This window comes from Scomber scombrus, chromosome 20 (assembly GCF_963691925.1).
Source record: "Scomber scombrus chromosome 20, fScoSco1.1, whole genome shotgun sequence".
Classification (NCBI taxonomy): domain Eukaryota; kingdom Metazoa; phylum Chordata; class Actinopteri; order Scombriformes; family Scombridae; genus Scomber; species Scomber scombrus.
In genome coordinates this window covers 23,672,721-23,697,585 of record NC_084989.1, presented here as the reverse complement: position 1 = coordinate 23,697,585, position 24,865 = coordinate 23,672,721, and the positions used below count along the sequence as shown (strand labels likewise).

At 39.8% G+C, this 24,865-nt stretch overlaps 1 protein-coding gene across 3 annotated transcripts in view; it reads right to left on the bottom strand.

The window, feature by feature from the left end:
• nebl (nebulette) overlaps positions 1-24,865 on the bottom strand; it is a 118,891-nt gene that overhangs the window by 68,067 nt on the left and 25,959 nt on the right. For all 3 annotated transcript variants that reach the window (XM_062441315.1, XM_062441316.1, XM_062441317.1), the window contains exons 3-4: positions 18,427-18,511; positions 12,046-12,153 (exon numbers count right to left, since the gene is read on the bottom strand). In XM_062441315.1, the coding sequence (XP_062297299.1) occupies positions 12,046-12,153; positions 18,427-18,511 (193 nt within the window). The remainder of the gene's footprint in view (positions 1-12,045; positions 12,154-18,426; positions 18,512-24,865) is intronic.

The window sequence follows — 24,865 nt, the reverse complement described above, 5'->3', positions numbered from 1 at the left end:
AGATTTACTTTACATCATATCAGGTTGGTTCAAAACAAGAAGGAATGATCATATTAGTGGGAATTTATCAAGATTGAAGGAAGAGCTGTACACTTCCTCCAATGTGTCTATTCTACTATCTGAGCTGCAGTTGGCTCATATCCACCAGGAATTTACCCCAGTAAAGACTCTCAGTACGAGTCCTTGTTTACGTAACTTCTGTTGGAATTTGTTTGTCTGTATTTGCAACTTAACAGATTTTTTTTCGCCTGGTAAACAAAGAACATTAATCCTCATTAAAGTGTGTTGGATCAGTCAGCGAATCCAGACTGACTGACTGTTAAAGGTCAGATAAAGGTCAGAAACAGAACAGTGCTCATAGACTCAACTTCATAATAAACACACACACGTGCCACAGTTTGGGTGTTCGAGTCTGAGTCTGAGAGGAGGTTTTGGTTTCTAACAGACGGGCAGACTTTCTGGAGAGACCCAGGAGAAAAATAGAATTAATCCACAGATGACAAGCTGCCGGCCGCAATCTGTGAGAGGAAGCCAAACTGGGCCAAAAACAAAAGGTGCTTAATGGTACCAAACACTGGTTCACTGGCTTCTCACCAGCAGGCATGTGACTGTCAGGAAGTTGTCGAAATTAGCTCTCAAAGTAGCTCTCTGTGTTATTTCTAAATGTGCCTTCTTTTAGATAATGTAGTATAATTTCTTCCCTGTGTTCTGTAGCTGGTTCGCTCCATTCAGGCTGTCATGGGCACAACTTTGAAGAGGTTATTGTCTCCATGGTAACAGCAACATCTCTGGATTGGTGGATCTGTGTTTAGGATATCGACAGAAATTTTGGGCAGCGACACTTGAGAGAGAAACATGCTGTCATGAAGTTATTGATTGATTGATTGATTGCCTCAAAACTGAAGCAAATTTAGATTCTGACTGTCAAACAGAATGAAACCAAAGTGTGGCGTGTTTAGATTCTGAAGTGTTAAACGTCAGAGTGTGATGTATTTAATCTCCTTTCTGCAGCGTGATGATTAACGGTGACGCTTGAAGGCAGGTTTTTCAGAGACAGCAGCTGGAGGAATAAGTGAAGATGCTTCTATAAAGTGGGTTGACTCTCTTTCACCGTAGCTGATGAGTCATTCTGCTGTTGCAAACAGCCGAGCTGCCAAGTTTGAGTCACACCAGGGAATCAATACCTCACCCTCCCACACCCTACAACAGCGTTCGTCCTCATTCACCGTTTTTTGCTGTGAGACATTTGCTTAAAACTGCTGCTGCAGAAAGTCAAAGAGTTTGTCTCTCCGTGTTGAATAGCCCGGCGGTGAGTCAGCTCACATGGGAAGAGGCGGAGGAAGAGGACGACGCCTCGCCTTTAACTCCAAGCGCCACGTCCACAACAACATTCTTATTCATGAGTTTGAAATCAAGATGCAAATTACAGCAGATATTATTCACTGTTTATAAGTTTATGTTAATGTCAGAATATTTTTATCACTTTAGACTTATGACAGAGTTGTTTGTGCTTAATCCAAACAAAATGACACACGTAAATTGCACCGGTGGAATGGAATGTTACTGTTTTAGGTACTTTATTTGAGTATTTCCATTTCATGCTACTTTCTACTAACTTTCTATTCCTTTTCATTTTACAGGTAAGTTTTCTCCTTCTGTGGATTTCATCATTTAAACCATCATTTTCTAACATTAACCAAGTGCTGCCAGAGTCTAAACATACCCATAAAAGTTGAATATTGCACACTTTATTTCATTTTAACTATGTGGCAACTTGCCACATACTTAATTTTTCTCATAAAACTGATTGTGTAGTCTGTCAGGATATGTACCAGTGAGAAAGTTTGTTGTGACCAAACCAAACCGGTCAGGTGTGACAGCACCCTGAAATAATCAGCTGAAGTAACAGTGAATGAATTTACCTCACTGACGATCAAACTGCATCTCCTGTTGAATGTTGGGTCTGGTAGTGGAGGCTTCGAATCAGAGGAGGTCTGAAAACACACATACAGTATGCATATATGAACAAACATGCTACCAACACTGACACTATTATTAAGTCATTTAAAACTGATATTTTGTAGTAATATTCTAAATCTTTCATTTTTAGTAATTTCCATGCCAAATCTAAGTATCTAGTGTTTCCTCAAAGGCTTTGTCAGAGTTCAAAATCCCCTGAAATGAGACATTAAAACTAGATTAACATTAGAAATTAAATATCTATAAAGTAATGTATCCATCTGAGCCAGGTGACAAGAGTAAGACAGAGAAACATGTGAGTCAACTTTCCTAATTCGTGCTCCATTAATCTTTGCCTCTCCTAACAGGCTGATTCAGCCCTAAAAAAAACAAAAACACTATGAAAAGGCTAATAATGGCACATTTTCATTTGCAGTTTCACTAATCCTCTCTAAGCTCTTATAAAAACCTGCAGTGCCAGGCGATGCCCCACGCTAAGGTCAATACAAAGACTTACAGTCAGAGCTGTGAGGGGGGTTTCTCTGCAGAGGAACAAAATCTGCCTCTCAGCAGACTTCATCAAAGAAAAGCAAAATCCTCAGAGATGTTTAGCAGTACACAAGACTGAGCTACAGTTGGGGCACATTGTGAGTCTCAGTGTATTCAACAGGGATATTATTAATAGAAAGAACGACAATTTAAAAGCTCAAAATGCTGGCAAAAATGTCTACTTTAAAATTAAAAATCAAAAGACAATATTAGAAAACTCGTCTAGAATCATTTTTGGTACTTAGATTAAATAAAGTAAAGATTTATTTCTGAGATTTAAGGTTCATTCTTGATCTTGGAAACAGCAGTCTGACAATGAACTCTCATCATGAGGTCTGTTTACTGACTTAAGTGAAGAACTTTGTCTTCAAAAATGTTTTTTGTTGCCAGATGTGAATGTCCTCCTGCTTTCTTAGACCATTAACTGACTCCTGATTGATGACTTCTAACCCATTCCTAATCAATACACCTGACCAGTAAGGTGTATTGATTAGGTTAGGGTCAGAGGTTTGTGTCAAAGTTGAATATTAAACTTATGTGCTAAATTTTAAAACTTGCAGGAAAGTCAAATACCAAAGTTCTCACCTCTGATTCCCATTGTCCCAACAGCTTTTTTCCTTTACCCTCCACTTCCTCTCCATCCTCTTCTTCTGCATCCTCTTCATCTCCATCCTCTTCTTCTGCATCCTCTTCCTCTCCGTCCTCTTCCTCTCCTTGCTCCGTCTCTACTTCACTTTCTTCCTCCTCCGTCCTTACTGTTCCAACACTCTCCTCCTCTACGTCTGCCAATCCACTTCTTTTTTCTACGTCTATCACTCCACTTGTTTCAACAACAGAGGCCACAGTCGTCATTGTCGTTGTCGTTATCACCGTCTCTCGGAAAGACTCTTCTTTCTTGCTCTTCACTGTTATAACCTCTTCTATCTCTCCATCCAACACTGATGCAGCTGAGGCCTCCTCTTCCTCCATGTCAGTCGCCTCTGAGGACAAAAACAGTTAATATTTAGGTTTTGTGCACACTGGCGGTCGGGTGGTTGGAGTACATGCCACATAATTGCAGCGTCCCTGGTTCAAATCCGGCCAGGGACCTTTGCTGCAGGTCATTCCCCTCTCTCTCTCTCTCTCTCCCTGTTTCCTGTCAGCCTCTATGCCATTTACTTTAGTTATTCTTAATTACACAAACTCGACTGCAGAGGCAATAAAAACGAAGATAGAAAGAATATAAAAGCAAGGCCAGGATCATTAGGAGGAAAACAACAACAGATGTTATTACATAAAAGTCTATGAAAATATAAATGAGTTTGAAGAAGTAATTTAAAAGATTATGTAGATTTAGCCAACCTGAGCTGGTTTACTTTTACATTAAAGTTGAGGAAAAGAACATTTGCATGCTTTACCGAAGAAATACAACCTGGTGGAAGAAAAGAGAGTAAAACGACAGACTAATAAAACTCCTAAAAGAGAAACCAAACTATTGATTTCTGCCATGATGAAAATTCAGCAGCAGTGGGAGGTTGATGGGGAAGGAAACAAAGTGTTTGATGACGCAGGAAGTCATGTAGGAGCGTTCAGGACTGACTGTAACCATTCAGGGTAGAGTTGATTGCATGGCTGGAGTTCTGGTGGTCAGAGCTAACGAGCTATTAGCAGCAGCTGACAGGCTCTTAGTATCATTGATGGAAAGGCACAGGGTACTTTAGCAGCCATTAATGGCACATACACTGTATGACCTACTGTCAAGCTAAAAAGGTCAACAAGACGGCCAAGAGAGACAAACGCCTGCAGAAAGAAATGTTACAGCCTCCACTTTTAAGGGAGTGTCACAGTTTTAAAGTTTGTGAAGTCTATCATCAGTGGGTTGCATAACATCGATGCAAACCTGGAAGCTAGAAACCTTGAGGTGAGCAATTTTAATTCATTTGAAGAGAAACCATCTATAAGTGCAGTATCCAGCTCCTGTAATACATTCATAGCTAGCTCCTGTTGTGTGTAGGACATGTCAGTAAGTGAAGGTACAACAGTGACTGAGGAGTTTTAAACCTCTAGCAGTGCTATGGAGGCAGTTATGTTGCAAGTGGTCCCCTATTCTGTGTGTCTCATGCATGAGGACACATCTGACACAACACTCCAGTGATCTACAGATGGTTGTAATGCATCACAAAACATCAGCAAAGAAGACTTTCTAACCCAGGACATAGCAACACAGTGGGCCCATGAGTCTTGTCAATTCTGGCAAATGTTAGTAAAATATATACTGCTCAGAGTGGTTTAGTTCAACAACAACAAAAAAGCCTGACAACTCCCCTGCAGTACACTGTGCTTTACACACCAAACATTTTAACGCGTGCATCTGGATAATGACAAGATAGCCAAAAACATTTGCATTGAAGCTCACACTTTTCAAAATTCTCAAAATTAGAAATTAGAGCGGTCAATGCAGTTATGGGTGGCCCTTGTGTGGTTCTTACTGCTTATTAATAAATAAGATAAATAAATAAATGATGTCCAACACCAATGAAATGCCCACAAATATTCACTAAAACTGCAACCTATAACTCACTACTCCATTCTCCTGTCAGAGTCCTTCATGTTGTGTTTGTCCATATTCTCATAGACTGACTTTTATCCTGCTAGCTGCTGCTAGCTAGCTGCTTCCTCCAAGTCAGGGCCACCCTTTAACGCTCTACATGTCAAGGTCAAAGTCCCTGTTAGTATATTTCTTAATGCCTGTGCTTTCCTTTTAGAGTTCTTAACGTTACTGTCACACTATCAGTAGTCATCCTAGTTTTAGCATCTCCAGATTTCTCAGCTTTTACTAACTTTCCTCAGTTTCCTCTAAGGCCCGGACACCTTCTGAGCTTCCTCACATCCTGTTTGTACTCACCTTGTTCAATTTATGATCGTCTCTCAATGTCCTGATTTTCCTTTTTGGCTTCCTCAATATCCTAGTCGCTCTTTCAAATCCTTAGTCGCTGTTTTTCTGTCTCTCTGCTTCTGAATATCACAGCTACTTGTTGGTCTTCTCTGATATGTTGATCAGTCTTGGTTTTCTCTCGCTTTCCTTTCAGCTTCTTCAAGATTTCCTCGTTGCAGTGGTCACTCTTCCTGCCTCTGAATGTCTTAGACACTCATTCAGCTTCTTTGATATCAGCCTCTTATTTCAGCACTATCACAAAATAAAGTCCTGTCAGTGACTGAACTGCCTCGTCTAGAATTCGACTGTCTCCTGTAATAGCCAAATGTCTTATGGGTATGGGGTCATTTGGTACTTCTTATCACTTTAACTTCCACATTTAGCCCTCTACTCAAGACCTTATCGCCACTGTGTCCTTCATGTCAATTACAGTGGTACAGTGTGTGTGTGTGTGTGTGTGTGTGTGTGTGTGTGTGTGTGTGTGTGTGTGTGTGTGTGTGTGTGTGTGGACACATGCTGTATTAATGTGTCAGTGTTTATGTGTGTTTGTGTGTGTGTGTGTGTGTGTGTGTGTGTGTGTGTGTTTAAGTGTGTGTAGATTTGAAGGAGTTCAGTGAGTTCTGTATGCTGGAAGGAATGTACCTCACACACACACACACACACACACACACACACTAAAAGCAGTCCTTCGAGTTACATAGATGTATAATGAGCTTTATTGACCCTTAATGATAGAACAGAAGGTGTGGGCAGAATAATCATCTTTTTTATATGAACGCTGTATTGACCTGCCAATCATCACAATGATGTTTATTGGGCTTATTGGGCCTTAAGTGACGTGTTCAAGGTGATTTTTTTAGGCATTTACCATTGTACTTGTACTTAGAGTTTTCTCTGAGGTACAAACCAAATTCGTAGTGGCCCATACAAGTCATGAACACTGTGTTTTAACTGACCTGAAATCATTCAGTCTTAATCTGAATGAATTTGGAGTTTAAATATGATAACGTAACAATTAAACAGTTTACTATATACAGTGCTAGTCCAAAGTTTGGATGCATTTCCCTTAAACAAGAATGAGGATAGAACAGAGGAATTGTTGTGTTTTCATTACCTTAGAATGAGCCTTTATATTTACATAGAGAGCAGGTCCTCATTTACAGAGCCCACCATGTTGCACCACTTTGTTTCTACAACGATAGCCCAGAACAGAAAAAACAAGCATTGACTCTGGATAGGTACTTTCACATTTTTCACAATTTTCACTGCCACTGTAGGTTGTCCTACACACTTGGAAAGTGGGGGGGAGGGGTATTTAATTGGTTGCAATCTGCAGCCTCACCACTAGATGGCACTAAATCCTACACACTGGTCCTTTAATGCAAAAATAAGATTCTGTTCATCTTATGATCATCAGGGTGTTTCATGTTGTGTTACAGCTGACAGTGAAACATCACCTACTGTAGGCTGTAATAATCTCTCCTCTAATATCTCTGTGACTGTCACATGACGTCTTTCTTATTAGTCATGGAGCACTTTGCTTTACAAAGATTTTTTTTTAGCAACTAATTTGTCAAAGTGTTTCCTCTTTATTTCCGTCACAGTGCAGCTGCTCTGATGGATTCATAGTCTCTAATAGTTTCAGCTCCTTTAACACGACTGCTGACACTGATAAATGTGTCTGCTGCTTACTGAGAGCAGCAACCTAAAACTCTTCTTTTCACTCTCTGGGAACATTTTTATGAATATGAAATTCCTTATATGGATATTTTAAGGGTGTCAATTATGCCGATGATCAAGCAAGCCTACATGTTTGTGCAGTTGTATTCAACTTGAAACACTACGAACGAACTCAACAGAAAAAAAGGTATATGGCCTAAAATGTGTCTTCAAAACTTGTGGTTGAGGTGAACACTAAGGAAAAGTAAAGAATAAAAAAAACAAAGGAGGTATTTTTCCTCTTTCTAATCAATAATTCCACTCACGAATTTCATCACTGTACAGATAAATCATTTGCCAAACTAAGAGGCAGCAGGTATTCTGGCAGTGAGATCAGGTTGTCAGATGGTAGATGAGATAAATAGGACATCGACCTGATAGAGAGCGACCACAGCAGATCTGACTGTTGGTGAGCCAAATGACCATCTGCTGCTACGCCGCACAAACACCAACAAATCACAGCTCAATGCAACAACAATAGATTCATTTATCACCAGTTAAACTGCTTCATCTCAACATGTAGACAGACTATTGTTTAACTGTCTTTTCTGGTTCGTTCTAGTGAAGCTGCTCTGAGGAAGGTGGTTGTTCTTTGGTATCAGCTACAAAGGGCCTGACTATAGAAAGGAATTCATTGTTGGTTTGGACATAAAGTCACACGGATTGATCATGATGTTGTTCTGATAGTGGTTGATTTACTGCTGTAATACAAACAGTATGTCAGCACACTTACAGCTGACCAGCATCATTACATTTATTTTTCCTAATGACACTCTATACACCCTTAACCCTTTATTAATTGGTTTTTGGCCACTTGGGACATATTTATTATTGATGTTAGTATTCACGAATGATTTCACTGATTTATTGTTACAATGATGTTTATCTAACCGAGCTGAATCAAAGAGGAAATGATGTTACTGTGTGATGGACGATAACGTTTCTTGAATCATGAATCTTACAAGGTTGACATGGGGAATTTATCTACCAACAGTCGGATATTTACACATCCAGAAACATAAGCAATGATTTGAACTTGGCAAATATAACTTTATTGTTTTTGCTCTGGTTTGGTCTCACTGGAGACTGCTGCCTGCTAGTTAATGGAAGTGTTGAGTTTGATCCAAAACAGTAAAGTTTCAAGCCATAAAACAGAAATAACGATTTGGGGGGGAAAAACACTCAGAGGGGAACTGCAGAGTCAGGTTTGTCAGTACAAACAACTACTTCACTTTTTAAACAATGTTGAATTTGACAGATGAGGAACGTGTGTAATAGAAAAAAATGTAAATATAGCTCTGGTTCTGCTGCATCAATTGTTATCCTCTGTCCATCATGATTGTGATAATGTTATTAGAGTGCAATGATAAACTGGTGGAGTACTTTTTTAAATATAAAATCATTGATTAGTGCCACTTTAAACACAGATCTAACAGAGGTTGGCCCTGCTGAAAAAGTCTTAGCAATGCTTAAAAACACAGCAGTTAACCATCAGAACAAGCTGTTTTTAACTTCTGATAAAGTATTAACTGCATTTTCTACAACTTTCACCTCAGCTAAGTGTAAAAATCTAATCTCTCTTTTTGATTTTCCCTTGTTTGTGAATCTTCACAGAAACACACCAAATCTCACTTGTTCATGGTACAAATAATTAATCAGGTCTTTAAACACATCATCAGTCTACTGGCCTGAATAACAGCTGAGTCGTGCCAGCATAGTCCTGGCTGGCCCTCGTGCCTGCAGTCATCAGAGTCTCACCCAGAATCACAGTAAACAAGCCTCTCTGGGGAATTACAGCTTTGTGAAAAATCGCTCTTCTTCATAGGTGGTTAAAAAAAATTAATAAATAAATAAAAAGGAATCTGCCAGGCTGACCAGGAGCTCTCCCTTTCTCCCTCCCTCAGATCTTGTTAATTAATTCTGAAACACACAAAGCTTTTAAGGGAGAAATCCCTGTGATCTTGTCCTGATGTGAACCAGCCACCGCTCAGCACAAATAACACACTTCTCTCTTCAGGCTTCTTCACTTCATCATTTTACTTTAGTTTAGTTCTACTGAAACTTTTACTTCACTACAGTTTAATCTCTGCTCTACTTTATCTTAAACCATGCAGTGTAAAAGTATGTAGCTGCAACGTCAGGGAGTAACTGTCCAATCAGAACTGAGGATTTAAATTACGGGTCGTTACAATATAGAGCATGTGATTATAACAGAAACTATTTATGAAATATCAACATGAACCTAAGTGGCTCTTACACATTTAACACGTACCCTTCTAATTAATGTTTACCTTCATCTCTTCATTTTTTATGATTTCTATTTGATTTCTCTTTTTTTCCCATTTGATAGATAAACAGACGTCTCACATTAAATTCAGCTGAAACATAAATACCTCTGTCTATTCTCTCTCTCAGCCCTCCTCTTCATCCTCCCTCACATCTTCCTCCTCTCCCTCCTCTCTTCTCATCGTCAGGTCAACCTTGAAAAGAGCCGAGTAATAAAATAAAAATGTGTGGGCTGTTGAATGTCACACCATTTCAGAGAGAGAGAGAAAGAGAGAGAGAAAGAAAGAGAGAGAGAGAGTTTGTGTGTGTTAATTAAAGCGAAATAAATGAGGAGAGAAGATCTGTGGCGTATTAACGCAGCGGAATGATACGATCACTCGCTCAGGTGAACAGAGAAGAGAGAGAGAGGCAGAAAAAAGACAACAAAAATACAAGAAAAGAGATGTGAAAGAAAGCTGAGGAGGACGGGAAAATTCTATCATATCATATATTTTATTGTAGTCAATATTCCCTCGTATCTATTTTCTATTTCATTTGTTATTGTCTCTTAACTATTCTACTGTTGTTTCAGTCTATTTTATTTGGGTTAATTGTTCCCATCATTTTCATTCTTTCATTATTTTGAGTTAAATGGTGTCAAATTATTTTGCTGTTTACATTTTACACTACTAATTGCATTAACCTGTATGAAAGCTGCTTAACACATAATTATAAGTGATTGACTGTATTAACTGTAGATTGTTTATAGTAATAATGTTTTTTATGCAGCTCAGGTTTTACACCCACATTTGTGCATCTGTGGAGACGCTTGAAACACACACACACAAAAAATCAATAACAAAGATGGAGAGAGTGAGATAAAAACTACAATAAAAGGATAAGAGGAAAAGATCTTGTAAACACGGTACCTTCAACTTCTGCTGAGGGTCACTGGGTCATCAGGTCACACATGTTTGAAGCATCATCTGTAGGCACACACACACACACACACTCACACACACACAGACATATCCAATGATTAAAGATACACTTTCTCTTCTACTGTATAAACTGCTGTCAGCACCTAAAAGCAGCATTACAACAGAAAAACTCTGGTTTCTGATTGGCTGTCAGGTGTCTGTTAAACTGTTATAGCAGGTCACCTCAACACTGTTAAATCTGTAGTTTTACTGCTAATCACTGCTCTCGATTTATTACGTTGTAGGTAACCATGGCAACGATACTGGTCATCTAAACATGGATCAAAATGACCACAGAAAGACTTCCAACATCCGTTACATTAAACACAGCCTCCCTCTTCTATAGTAAGAACTCATTGTATAAGATTCATAACACACTCTGAGGTGTGCTGACATAGAAAATAATGAGCTTTGATGACTGACTTGTATCAGACACATTCTTGACCTTCATCTCATTCATTATTTACTTGACTACAGACACATAACAGCGTATTATTGCTTACTTAAAGGGTAGCATGTGGAGCTCTTGACCTGTAGTAGTGATATAGAGCAACTTTATTATAGTGGTTAGTGGGTGAATCATGTTTACACACACAGCTGAGACTAGAGCTGCAAAGGCTAATCAATTAGCTGCCGACTATTAAATTAATTACCAACTATTATCATAGTCAATTAAACATTTTGAATCACTTTATTGAAGAAAACATGATTCCTTTAGTCTGCTATGACAGTAACTTGAATATATTTGTGCTGTGGACATAAGACATTTTCTGACTAAAAAAGTAATTGATTAATTGAGAAAAGAATCTACAGATTAATAGACAATAAAAAGTTTAGCTGCAGGCCTGGTTGACACAATACACAGTCCTGCAGATGTTTTCACACTGTTCCACTGATCTACAGTACAGGTGGCAACAATGCCCCCAAAAACCCAGCAATGCACCAGCAAAAGGGAGGCTGCAGGCTACTAAATATGCACATAAACAATGCAGGAAAAACGAACATCACTAATGTTTTATGAGGAAGGAAATACACGCAACTCATTTGTTAGAATTCAAGGTAAACATAATGAGTTTTGGTGAATGTAAACATAACTTCAGTCTGTTTACAGGAAAACACCACAGGGCACCTTTAATCATTTACATCTTGTTTAATCTTATTCTTGCTTGTCTGTGTACAGTTCTGTAGGTCTTAACAACTTTTTCTCCAACATAAACAAACAGCTCAGGTAGCACTGATACTCTGCACTGAAGGGCAAGTTAACATCAGGTGAAGCTGCCTTTAGTTTCTCAGCTTTTTGTGGCCTTTCAGAAACAAGTATCGCATCACTTAAAGCTTAATTTGCATCGTCTTAAATCAAATTAATGCAGAATCATGGTCATTTAGACTCACCTGTTTCAGAAGAAGCTCCTCTTCAAACAGCCGATGTCATCAACAATGGAGGGCTTGATGATGTAGACAGTTTGTCTGTGTGTGTGTGTGTGTGTGTGTGTGTGTGTGTGTGTTATTGCGCTCACTGACCAAAGTGCACCCCTTAACTTTCATTCCTCACATCACATACACACATTCACATATAGAAGAAATATGAACATGATATATATATCTGTGTGTGTGTGTGTGTGTGTGTGTGTGTGTGTGTGTGTGTGTGTGTGTACATACGATACTGATCTGCTCCTGAGTCTTTCTGAGTCTTTGCATCTCTGGAGTATCGGACACGATGCTGAACCCTCGACCTTTGCTCTCCTCAAAATCCTTCTTATACTTCACCTGCAGAGGAAAGAGAGGAGAAAATCTTTATACTGCTGTGTCATCATATCTATTAAATACTCTCATCTCCTGTTCGACAAATAGTTTTACAGACATAAGCATGAGGTTTTGGTTTCGGTGTCCATAAATCAAACTAAAAGCTTCTTTCTAGCTCAGCCGTTGCAGCAACAATGGTGATGATTAGTTCACAAACTAATTAACTGGATAACTCAGTTATGAGCTAAACGGCAGCAATAAAACCTGCAATTCACATTACAGCAATGCTATTTAATAACCACAATGATGATGAGCATCTGAGGAAGGATTTTACCTTTCTTTGTGCCCACACAGCAGACATAATTACACCACAGACGGCTCAGGCTTGACTGCAGCTACAATCAACTTTCCACAGTGTGAAAAGATCTTTAAATATACTGTAATCGCTCCGTCATACGTGTTAAACAGCAGTGTGTGTGGTATGAAAAGGAAAAGACGCTTTTATTTCTGATTTTAGAACACGATCTCACACTAGAATCATCCCACGAGTTTATTTATAGGATAAATTGCAATTAAATTATCAGTTACGTGTTCATTACTCACATTATTATTATAATAACTAAATTCATTATGACGAGTGCTGCTTACTGAACTTCAGAACTCTTTTACTAGCAACTAAAATGTGTCAACTACACCAAATATAAAATCCTAAAAAGAGTTGAATGTTTGGTGAGGTACAGTTGTTGTGTTTACTTATTCTTTTATCCAATAGTTCCTGATTTTAATAATATTTTTTCTCATTTAAGACTGCACTAGAAAATATGATGTATATTTCATAAAGTAAGATGCTGAAAAACGTATATTGATATTAAAACCCAGACATTATATTGGCACTACAGATGTACATAGGCCCATTTTTTTCATGGTCGATTAATCGATGGGTATAACCGACGACTAATCTAATATTCGCTACATGCTAACATTCATAGCTAAATAGATGATGCGTCAAAACTAACTTTCAATATTCATAACAAACAACAAGCTTTAACTACGCAAAGTTGTATTAAATTAAATGACAATCAGCCTTACACATCAATTAAAAGAAAATAAAAAATCTTACAGGTTTACAGACCTCGAAATATATAATAATATCGTGGCCTGTTTTTCCTCCCTGTCATAAACAACGCTGAGCATATCCTTTACAATCATGTTAGCAATGAGAGACGTAACGTTAGTTTTCGTCAAACTTTCGAGGAGCCGTTACAACCGTTGACGTACTAGTTTGGTGATTAGCGTCATGACGGTCCGTCTCCCTTAGTAACCGTCACAGCAGACAGCAGCTTTTTGTTCGTGTAAAACCACGATAGCTTAACTCTACTCCACATATTTCACACCTGACAACATTATCTTTTACTTTCTGAAAGGTTTTAAACCACGCTGGACTTTTGTGTGGCTTCGTCTGCATCATGTTCCCTTCAGTTAGCTAGCTAGCAGGATAATTTACTTGAGGTTTCACTTCATAATAAGTTGGAGGTTGTTTACAAAAACTTAGACATCCCCCTAGTGGCGGAAAGTGAGAACTGCTCTGTAGTTGTTAATGAAGCCTTCATACTAGACTACACAGCTCAATTCTTTGTATTTAACTTCCAATTCTTTGCTGTTTCACTTTATTTTATTTTGCATTAAATTGTACGTAATATTAGTTAGGTAAATTATGTTTATTTTTATTATTTCACTTTGCATTGTTATTGTGCATTATCTCTTATAGGTTTTAAGATAAGCCCAGAGTGGGTTTCTACCTCACCCACACGTTTTATTTGTATTTTTATATTTTTCTGAATTTTATTTGTGTGCAAATAAACCAATAAACTATTGCTTAAAGTTGTTCAATGAAAAAAAACAACCACAGCACAAAGGTCAATTTAAGACCCTGCAAACAACTATTCGATTATTTGGTTTTAATGACATCCCTAATTGGCACCTGTATAAAAAAGTGAAAATATTCATTAATTAAAGTAATTATTTCATGTGTCCAGAATCTCTGTAACTACTATGATCCAGATTTCCTGATGATCCTGATCTACATCACACGTCTGTAAAATGAGGCAAGATCTGCACCAAACAGCAGGCAGAGTGGAAGATGTTCAGCCCCACAGACAATAACAATAACTCATCAGCAGGCGCTCATTTCTTCATCTGGTCCGGTCTGCACTTCACTTCGACCTTCACAGGAAACACTGCAGCTCATTTAGCCGTAATGTCGATCTGTCATCAGTAACAACCCATTAGACCCCAGAGCAGAGTTACATAAGGCTGTAAACTGCAGAAATATGACTCAGACAATTACAGTGGGCGTGAGTGTGTGTAGGGGTGTGTGTGTGTGTGTGTGTGTGTGTGTGTGTGTGTGTGTGTGTGTGTGTGTGTGTGTGTGTTCTGCTCTCACATTGATTGTCCCCGCTCTCACTACAAAGCAGATTAAATCCCCATTCATCAGTTGCAGGTTAACTGCTAAGCCAATATGACAAGGTAACGACCGAAACTATAAAAAGCACACACACACACACACACACACACACACACACACACACACACACACACACACACACACACACACACACACACACACACACACACACACACACACACACACACACACACACACACACACACACACACACACACACACACACACACGAAAAACTGCTGTTGCATACACACACCTACACCTACAGAAGGAGGAAACAACAACAAGTGAAGCATGATTCAGAATCACTGCACAGGTAAATCCTGCTGGTGGATTAAATAAAGGAGGAATCTGATTGAGAAGAGATGGATGGATGAAGGATCTGATGAGTAAAGGATGACTTTGGGCAAGACTGAACAGTTGCTTGAGATAAAAATTTAAAAAAAGCTGATGTTGCAGACACACACCTACACCTACATCTACAGGAGGATGCAACAACAATTGATCCAGAATAGCTGCACAGGTGACTCCTGCTAGTGGATTTAATAGAGGAGGAATCTGATTGAGAAGAGATGGAGGGATGAAGTCTGAAGAGGGATCTGATAAGTAAAGGACGACATTGAACCAGATTGAATTGTTGTTGGAGATGGAAAAAAGCTGATGCTGCATACACACACCTACACCACCTACATCTACAGAAGGAGGAAATAACAATTGAAGTGGAGGAATCTGATGTAGAAGAGATGAATGGATGAAGTCTGATGAAGAGGGATCTGATGATGAGTAAAGGATGATATTAAGCCAGATTGAACTGTTGTTGGAGATGTATGTCCCACATTAGAGATGGCAGGTGTCCTGTGTGTGAACATCATGTGTACTGAAGGCCTGTCACTTTTTATTCAAAGCTTTATTAAATATTTGACCTGTAATAACCTGTCCCTGTTCAACATTTACAGTCTCTAAGTACAACAGACCGTCTGAAGTCATCTGCTTTATGATCCAGCAGAGTGTTGATTCACTCTCTGCTGGACTCATCGCAGCTCTTTGACCTGTCAGTAAACTGAGCTAATAAATAAAGATGGAGGACAGTAGCAAGCAAAGCCGTGATTATCAGATAATAGACAGAAGAATTACCAATAAATATCAGACTGATTTACTCTGAATTACAACACATCTGAGGAATCAGCAGCTGTTTATTCTTTATAGTTTAAAAAAATGAAATCTGCATAAAATGGGTAAAAACATTCACATTGTTATAATCTGTAACTGGGATTATAACTCAATGTGAGTATTTGTACCAATCAAATGTTCTTGTATAATAAGTTCAGATGCTCCCTTTGCTTTTACTAATAAGAGTCATTGAATGTCAATCTGTATGTAACATAGAACTACAGTTTTACTCCATCATTAGAAACAAACATGGTCCTGGAAATGAACCAAAAATACCACAAAACATAGTTCATCAACATAGAGGTCAAATTCAATTCAATGTGCATAAGCATCTTTAACCTTCGTGTCGTCCTCCCGGGTCAAATTGACCCCGTCTGTTTGGACTTCTTTCCTTCCTTCCTTCATCTCCCTTTCTTCCTTCCTTCTGTCCTTCCTTCCTCCCTCCCTCCCTCCTTCTTTCCTTCCCTCCTTCTTTCCTCCCTCCCTTCCTTGTTTCCTCCCCCCTACCTTCCTCCCTTCATCTTTCCTCTGTCCTTTCCTTCCTTCCTCCCTCCCTCCCTCCTTCCTTCCTCCCTCCCTCCCTCATACTTTCCTTCCTTCCTTATTTCCTCCATCCTTCCTTCCTTCCTTTCCTTCCTCCCACCTTCCTTCCTTACTCCCTCCCTCCCTCCTTTCCTTCCTTCTTCCTCCTTTCCTTCCTTCTTCCTCCCTTCCTTCCTTAACTCGAGGACAACAGGAGGGTTAAAACATATCTATTCTCATATCTTTTGAATCATGTGAGCTGCAGCCAGACATTAAAGAATGATACTGTGACTCATTAAAGGACACACAAGCAGATATAGAGACTGTAAAAATAATAATAATAATAATATTTTGAATTTCATAAACCTGAAACTGTAGTCCAGCCTATCACAGCTGGAGCCACATGTGAAACGTTTTACTGTGACAAAACAGAAAGAGACCTGAAATCTGTAAATTCCTGCTGGAAATAAAACTTCAGACACAGAGACGCAGCTTGTTAAAACAAAACAGTTGGCTTTCTATTCTCTCTTGTTTTTAGATATTAAACTTCAGTCAATATTCAAGTGATAAAACAACTTCTGACAGAATGTAGGATTTAAAAAAAGTGATTTAATACTTTCAATTAATAAAGAAGAAAATAATTAAATAAAGGTGTGACAGGAGAATAAATGAATGTGTAAAAGCTGTCGTCTGTAAAAGATGAATTGACGAGCAGGTAATAAATGGATGTTTATGGGAGCAGACACACACACACACGCACACACACACACAAATACACACACACACATACACACAAATACACAAACATGCATCCCATCATAAACAGCACGATCCCTCCTGCAGACTGCTGAGTGGACAGCTGTCCTTTTGTACTGCAGTCTGCTGGGCTGACACACACACACACACACACACACACACACACACACACACACACACACACACACACACACACACACACACACACACACACACACACACACACACACACACACACACACACACACACACACACACACACACACACACACACACACACACACACACACACACAGGATGAGGACATATGGCAGAGCTGGTTTATTCTCTCATACGTGTCCTTTGCATCAGTTCGTGTGTCAGTGAATCAGCATCGGTGAAATCATCGGGAAGCAGGAATGTCAGAGCAGCTTCAACTGACGCACATGAGCGTTTGTTTTCATCTCCACGTGGTGCCAGACGGGTGGAGAGTTGATTTAAACCACATGTCAGTCAATGTCAGACACTTTAAACTCTCCACCATCAATATCAACAAACTGGATCTGGATATAAAGCAACACACATCCATACCCAGAAACCACACTGACCACATATCATCTACAGATCTGCAATAATTAGTTGATCAACAGAAAGATAATTGAATAATCTTATTTGTAATTTTTTTTAAGCAAATATGTTAAACGGTTTGCTGCTTTTCGCTTCTCAAATGAGGTGATTTCATGCTTTTCTTTGTCATACATGACAGTAAAATGAATATATTTGTGTTTTTGATGGTTGTTTAGACAAAATAAACAAAATTGAAATAAAATAACACACTTTTTTATTGATGCTCTTTCTATTTTTACCATCCACTTTCCTGCTGTAACACTGTTAACATCTCCATAATGGGACTAATAAATGATCTTATCTTATGACCTTTGACTCTGGTAAAGAGTTGTTTTCACTATATTCTCACACTTTACAGACAAAATGACTAATCGTGAAAATAATCAGCAGATTCATAGATAATGATAATAATTACTGGTTACTCTAAATCAATTTTTAAAAAACAGCCTTTAATGACATAACATTCAATAGTGGAGCTTTAATTATCTTCACCAACAAACCAACCTGACAGACGACAGTGAGCTAACACTGCGTGACATCATCTGTGGGCGACAGGAGCAAACACAACAGGATGCTGCTGACATCATCAACACAGGTGATGACAGCCGGTTCTGTGTGTGTGTGTATGTGTGTATTTGTGTGTGTGAGTGTGTGTGTGTGTGTGTGTGTGTGTGTGTGTGTGTGTGTGTGTGTGTGTGTGTGTGTGTGTGTGTGTGTGTGTGTGTGTGTGTGTGTGTGTGTGTGTGTGTGTGTGTGTGTGTGTGTGTGTGCGTGATCACCTGGCTCTGTAGCTCGCTCTGCTGTCTCAGTCTCAGGTTCTCTGGTGTGTCGGCCACAATGGTGAACGACGTCTTGGGATAATGTCTGAAAAGAGAGAAGAGATCGTTGGCTTTGAACATTTGTTGAAGGTTTCAGTCCAGTTACAAACAAACTCTGGTAGAAGGAAGGTTCGTGGTATGAATGTAATGCAACCTCGATCCAATGCAACTGCAGCTCAGCATTGTGAAAATCGATGCTTCTACTCGTCAACTGTCTGAAGGCAGCACATTGTTTGCGAGACGTTACCTTGAAGTGCATTCATAGAAGATGTTCACATTCAATATGTGCCAATATTTTTTCTAACCCTTTGTAGGTAACACCAAGAAAATGTTTGTGTGCTTTTCATTCCTGTTTGAGGGCATGACAACATAAAACATTGCCTTTTTTTTCTTATTGACCCTAAATTCTACCAAACAGTTGAGCAGACCTACAAAGGGTTAATGATATATACACAGCATTTTATGTATATTTAATCTGTGATCCTAATTCAAGTTTAACATATACATATTAAATTCCAAGTGAAGTTTAATGTTTCAGTTTATTCTTAAACTGTAATGTCATGTCTCCACTGCATATTATCTCCACAAGTGTTTACATTGTGTATAAATAAGATTATCGGCCGGTATATTAATATTGGAATTGTTTTACTCCCTAATATCGGTATCAGCATCGGCCCCAAACATCCAGTATCGGCCCGGCCTTGTTTGGTATGTGGATCAAATGATGACCACAGATATACAGAGATGCCAGTTCTGCAGGTCCATTTTAGAAAGCTATCCCGGAAGAAAAACAAACTACTCTACTTTCTCCGCCTGTCAGGTTTCTGACCAATGAACAGAGTGACGCCTCCCACACAGATTCAGTTGATACATTTTGGTTCGCTTTAAATTTTGGCTGTATGAAACCAAACCGACCAAGTAGTGACTCATTCACTGATAAGGACCAAAGCTAATGAACTATAGTTGTGTAGGCTCTCTCTCCGTGACTAAGCAGCCCATTGCTCTTTTGTTCATTAAATGTTTTTTTTTTCTTCCTTTTTGAGGACGGAGGTCTGGGAGTCTTGTTTTCATGGCTTTGTTAGGGAGGGAAACTCTTGGTCCGATGGCTCATTGTGTGGTTGGTCCAGACTTCCCACACCAAGCCAGACCTCCTGACTCCTGTAGCTTCGGTTCATTCTTGGCAGTTAATCTCATTATTATTCTTTGTAAATAAAGACAACTACAACCAAACCTCAAATCTGGTGTTCTTGCTACATGTTGCAGGTTACAAGGTGGATTTAAATTCATGGAAAAAGAAAGTTTTTTGCAGTATAATATGAACCGAACAACAAGGGTCACAATAATCAAAATACAGTTAAGAAGCATTTTGTTCCTGGTTCATTTGTTTCTTCTAAGTGTCAGATAACAAAGAAACTGTGAGGAATGAGAACATTTTGTTACCTTTTTATCACATTCACAGTTTAATGAATACCACCATCTGTAAATGTGTTTAACAATGAAAGCTGCAACCTGAACGTCACTTTCCCTCCTGAGATTAACCTTAATGAGTCAATGACCCACCAGGACGATGACATTAACAGGAACAATGACCCATTGAAAGGTCTAAAAATGAAAAGAAACAGCACCCTGCTAAACCTCTTTATATCTCACTTGACCTTTAAAGATACACATTTGTCTCTGTGTGTAAAAACAGCAGCAGTGAGTTTGGATTTAAACCTGCATGTACAGTGTGAGGAAGGAGGATGGGAGGCGGAGGAGGGAAAAACTCCCACACTTTACCTCCATGTACTGTTTCATTTGAAGGCGTTTTTATTCAATCTGAAGGTTACCTGAAGACAAATCCTTCTACTGGAGCATTTTCTCCAGCGTCCAACATCTATTCTCTAAATGTCGACCCTCCCGACTCTGCTTGTGAGGTGGCGTCCTGTAACTCTTCCTCTGATCCCTGAAAATGTAGATTTCTCACCGCTGCACACTGGCATCGAGTGTAACACCTCACAAAAAGCTCCTGACACACTGGCGCCTGCCAGATTTGTCCGTGAAAGTCCTTCATTCAGTCACAGTTGAGGCCGCTGCTCCTTTGCTGAAGCTGTTTTGCTGTTTTTCTGAATGTCCTCGTGATTTATGAAACTCCTTTTCAGACTTCTCTTGTTCCTCTTGTCAGAAATTCAGTCTTTGACTATCTGACGAACATTCAAACACTTCATCCTTTAATGGATTCATTAAACTGGGGGGTTGCAGACCACCTGACTGTGTGTAAATACCTCATACAACTCCACTTAAAAACGCATACTGTCCCTTTAATCGATTAGTCGATCCACAGAAAATTCACAACAACTTTGCTAATCAAATCATTGATTTAGTGATTTTATTAAAGGCAAAAATATTCAGTGGTTGCACCTTTATAAATGTAAGAGAGAGAGGGGGGGGCAGAGAGACAGTGAGAGAGAGAGAGAGAGAGAGAGAGAGAGAGAGAGAGAGAGAGAGAGAGAGAGAGAGAGAGAGAGAGAGAGAGAGCGAGAGAGAGAGAGAGACAGATACAGAGAGAAGGACAGAAAAACAGAGAGAGAGATGGACAGAGAGACAGAGAGAGAGAGAGAGAGAGAGAGAGAGAGAGAGAGAGAGAGAGAGAGAGAGAGACAGAGACAGAGACAGAGACAGAGACAGAGACAGAGACAGAGACAGAGACAGAGACAGAGACAGAGACAGAGACAGACAGAGAGAGAGAGAGAGAGAGAGAGAGAGAGAGAGAGAGAGAGAGAGAGAGAGAGACAGAGACAGTGAGAGAGAGACAGAGAGAGACGGAGAGAGAGAGAGAGACACAGAGAGAGAGAGCGAGAGAGAGAGAGAGAGAGAGAGAGAGAGAGAGAGAGAGAGCGAGAGAGAGACAGAAGGACAGACAGCTTCCCCCCTGCTCTTAGCAGACATGTATGGAGTGTTTTCCTCGCTGAGTCTTGTTTCTCTGAGTGATTCATCGCTGCCAGCAGCACATTCAGCAGCTCAGTTTGACCACTTCACTGAACTGTCCTTCACTCCTCTTCCTCCCACTCTCATTCCCTCATACTCTCTCTCTCTCCCACACACACACACACACACACAGTATCTCTCTGTGGACTCAGTATTTAAAGCGATGCTCTTATTCCTGCCTCGTGATGCCCACGCCGGATGGATCCTCTCTAAAAACAGAGCAGGTAAACTCTCTACAGTGATGGATATAAACCTGATGACACGAAGACACAGGAAGTAAATCCTGTAATATCTGAAGTCAGTGTTTATCTGAACTTGTCCTTTCAAAATATTTTAATTAAACCTCCAAATATGAATATCTGTTGGTTTGATGCAGTGAAGATACACATACAATTACACAATATTGAAATGGAGGAAAGGAAAGAAGGAAGGGAGGAAGGAATGAAGGGAGGAAAGGACAGAATGAAGGAAGGTAGGTAGGAGGCAAGGAGGAAAGAAGGACAGAGGAAATAAAAGAAGGGAGGGGGGAAGAAAGAAAGAGAGAAGGAGGGAGGGAGGAAGGAAGGAAAGGAGGAAGGGAGGAAGGAAGGAAAGGAAAGAAGGAAGGAAGGAAGGAGGAAAGAAGGAAGGAGGGAGGGAGGGAAAAAGGGAAAGAGGAAGAGAGGAAGGAAGGGAAGAAGGACAGAGGAAAGAGCAAGGGAGGAAGGTAGGGGGAGGAAAGAAGGAAGGGAGGAAGGAAGGAAGGGAGGAAGGAAAGAAGGAAGGGAGGAAAGAGAGAGGAAGGAAAGAAAGAGAGAAGGAGGGAGGAAGGACAGAGAGACGGGGTAAATTTGACCTGGGAGGACGACACGAAGGTTAAAAGGTGTCAACTAAAGGACCAAACCAGTCAAATGTTCACTTAAAAAAAAGGAAAATTAAAAATGAATAAATTCTTGAATAAAGTATGAAAACACCTGAATTGGGTGTGTTTGCAGGTCGGTCTGGGTTTAGAGGATTTTAGACAAACTGTTGTACAATTATGTCTTTTTTGTTACCACTGTATCTATTATGAATCATTTTCTATACGATCCCTGATGATGAACAATTGTTATAATATAATAAACCTGCTGATTTAGTCTCTGAGGTCACAATGTTTCAGCTCCTGACTCACTGAAGTCACCTCGAGCAGGTCTGGAGGTGATGTGAGCTGTCGTTTTTCACTGCCGTCTGTACTGTACAACTGTGGTGACATCATCTGATCCTGGAGGTCAACTACACACACACATACACACGTCCAAACCTCAACCCTGTTACCTGACAATAGACTCGACTCACTGCTTTTCATGCCTTGGACAAAAGTAAAAACCATAGACTGTATATAAAATGGACGTAACATCCGTGACGTCACCCATTGGTTTGTGGACTGCTGCGGCCAATAGTATCGGATCTGAGCAGGGCCATCTTGAAAATTTCAGGTGCATGCCGGGAAAAATAAAAACAGGTAATCTACTTATATGGGCATCAGGAGGAGCATGAGGCGCCCTCCTGAACCTGTGAACCAATCAACCTGTCAATCACGACGTAGCCACGCCCTAATGCATACCCTGCTTTAACGTCAAATATAAAATCAGGGAGGCCAAAATTTCACAAATGAACATCATACTGCATTGAAGAAGGCTTTAAACTAGCGATTGAGACCATAAACACATTTTGAAAACGTTTACTGAGGTTAGAAATCAAGTGAGAAGTTGGTGAATTCTCCATTGACTTGTATAGAGACGGAAGTCCTTTTGACACCAAAACGGTCGCCCCCTGGTGGCCTTTTGATAGAATGCAGTTTAAAGTTACTTCCGCATTGGCATCATTTCAGAGGACCGGAGCTCCCCACCTGGTTAAAACACAAAAGCCACTGATTCATATTGAAATACTGATCATCACATTGTTGTCAGAGTTTCCATCACAGTCCTCTGTGGTCAATGTGACTTTTACTATCATATCATAAAACAGTGTGTTTGTCTCCACAGCTGCAGTAAGTCGACAATGATGAAATACAGTGAGGAGAACAGTGATGTACAGAGCTCTCTACCTTTAGAGATCACAGAAATTAAAGGTAGAATGAACTTTGAAAAAAACATGATGAATAATTGAATAATCTGTTGTCATAAATGTATATTGTCAATTATATACAGTACTGTGCAAAAGTACTATCATACAAACAATCTCATGGTGTCCTAAGACTTTTGCACAGTACTCTATATCTAACACACACACACACAGACGAGGACTTCCAGTAAAGGCTTAGTTCGCTTGTCAAAGACGAGGACAGAAAAACACGACACAGAGGCGACTCTGAAAGTCTGAGCTAAACTAACAGTCTCTTTGTTTCACTTCTGCAACTTTTAGCTTTTAGACTTACACGGACGTACTACACACACACACAAGCGCACATGTACGTACACACACAGACAGACACACAAATTTCGGCCTTAAGTTTCACTTCACCTGCTCCCGTCGCTACTGGCAACCGTGGATGCTTTGTTCGTTTAGTGCAACCCAATCCTCTGAGACAAAGAGCAGCTCTGTGGGATGTTTTACACACACACACACACACACACACACACACACACACACACACACACACACACACACACACACACACACACACACACACACACACACACACACACACACACACACACACACACACACACACACACACACACACACACACACACACACACACAGAGCTAGCCAAGGTAACTCTGTGTTGGCTGGATAAGCAGTCGGGGACAATAACTCAGTTTGTGTGGAGTCTTTAACGGCCAGCTGACATCCAGACGCCTGCTGGACACAAACAGGCCTGTCTGCTCTGTTCTGCATACTTTGGGTTTTTAACAGGAATGTAACGGTACACAAAAACTCACAGTTCAGTATGGACCTCGGTTTTGGGGCCAGTTTCTTGCAAAGAGTCAATACACCTGCTGACAGCTGTTGCTCAGAAATGGCTTTTACCACGTTTTGTATGACCATGTCAGAAATCAAATGTGTTTACAGTCGTTTCAAACAGCTTTAATTAAAGTCAGAGTGAAAAGCCAACCAAAAAGAGGAAGGAGGGAGACGTGGGAGACCAGATATTGTTTAAATATGGAGATATTGGCTCATATTTTTTAATAATATTGTTGAATTCAGCTCAGCTCAGATCTGTCATTTGTCCCTGACAGAAGTGACACTATATGAACATGGATAACATGGATAACAAGGCTAACCAGGCTAGACTGGCCAGCATATATTAAATATGTAAGTACAATAAATGGATTATTAACCTATTTTGACAGTAAATGTTTGGGTCACAGAGTGTATCAAACCAACCAGTTCAGGTTGATGCACGGGCCTCTTCACTAACCAGATATTAGACTCCCATAAGTTGCAGGACTCACATTCAGGGCTCAAGCGA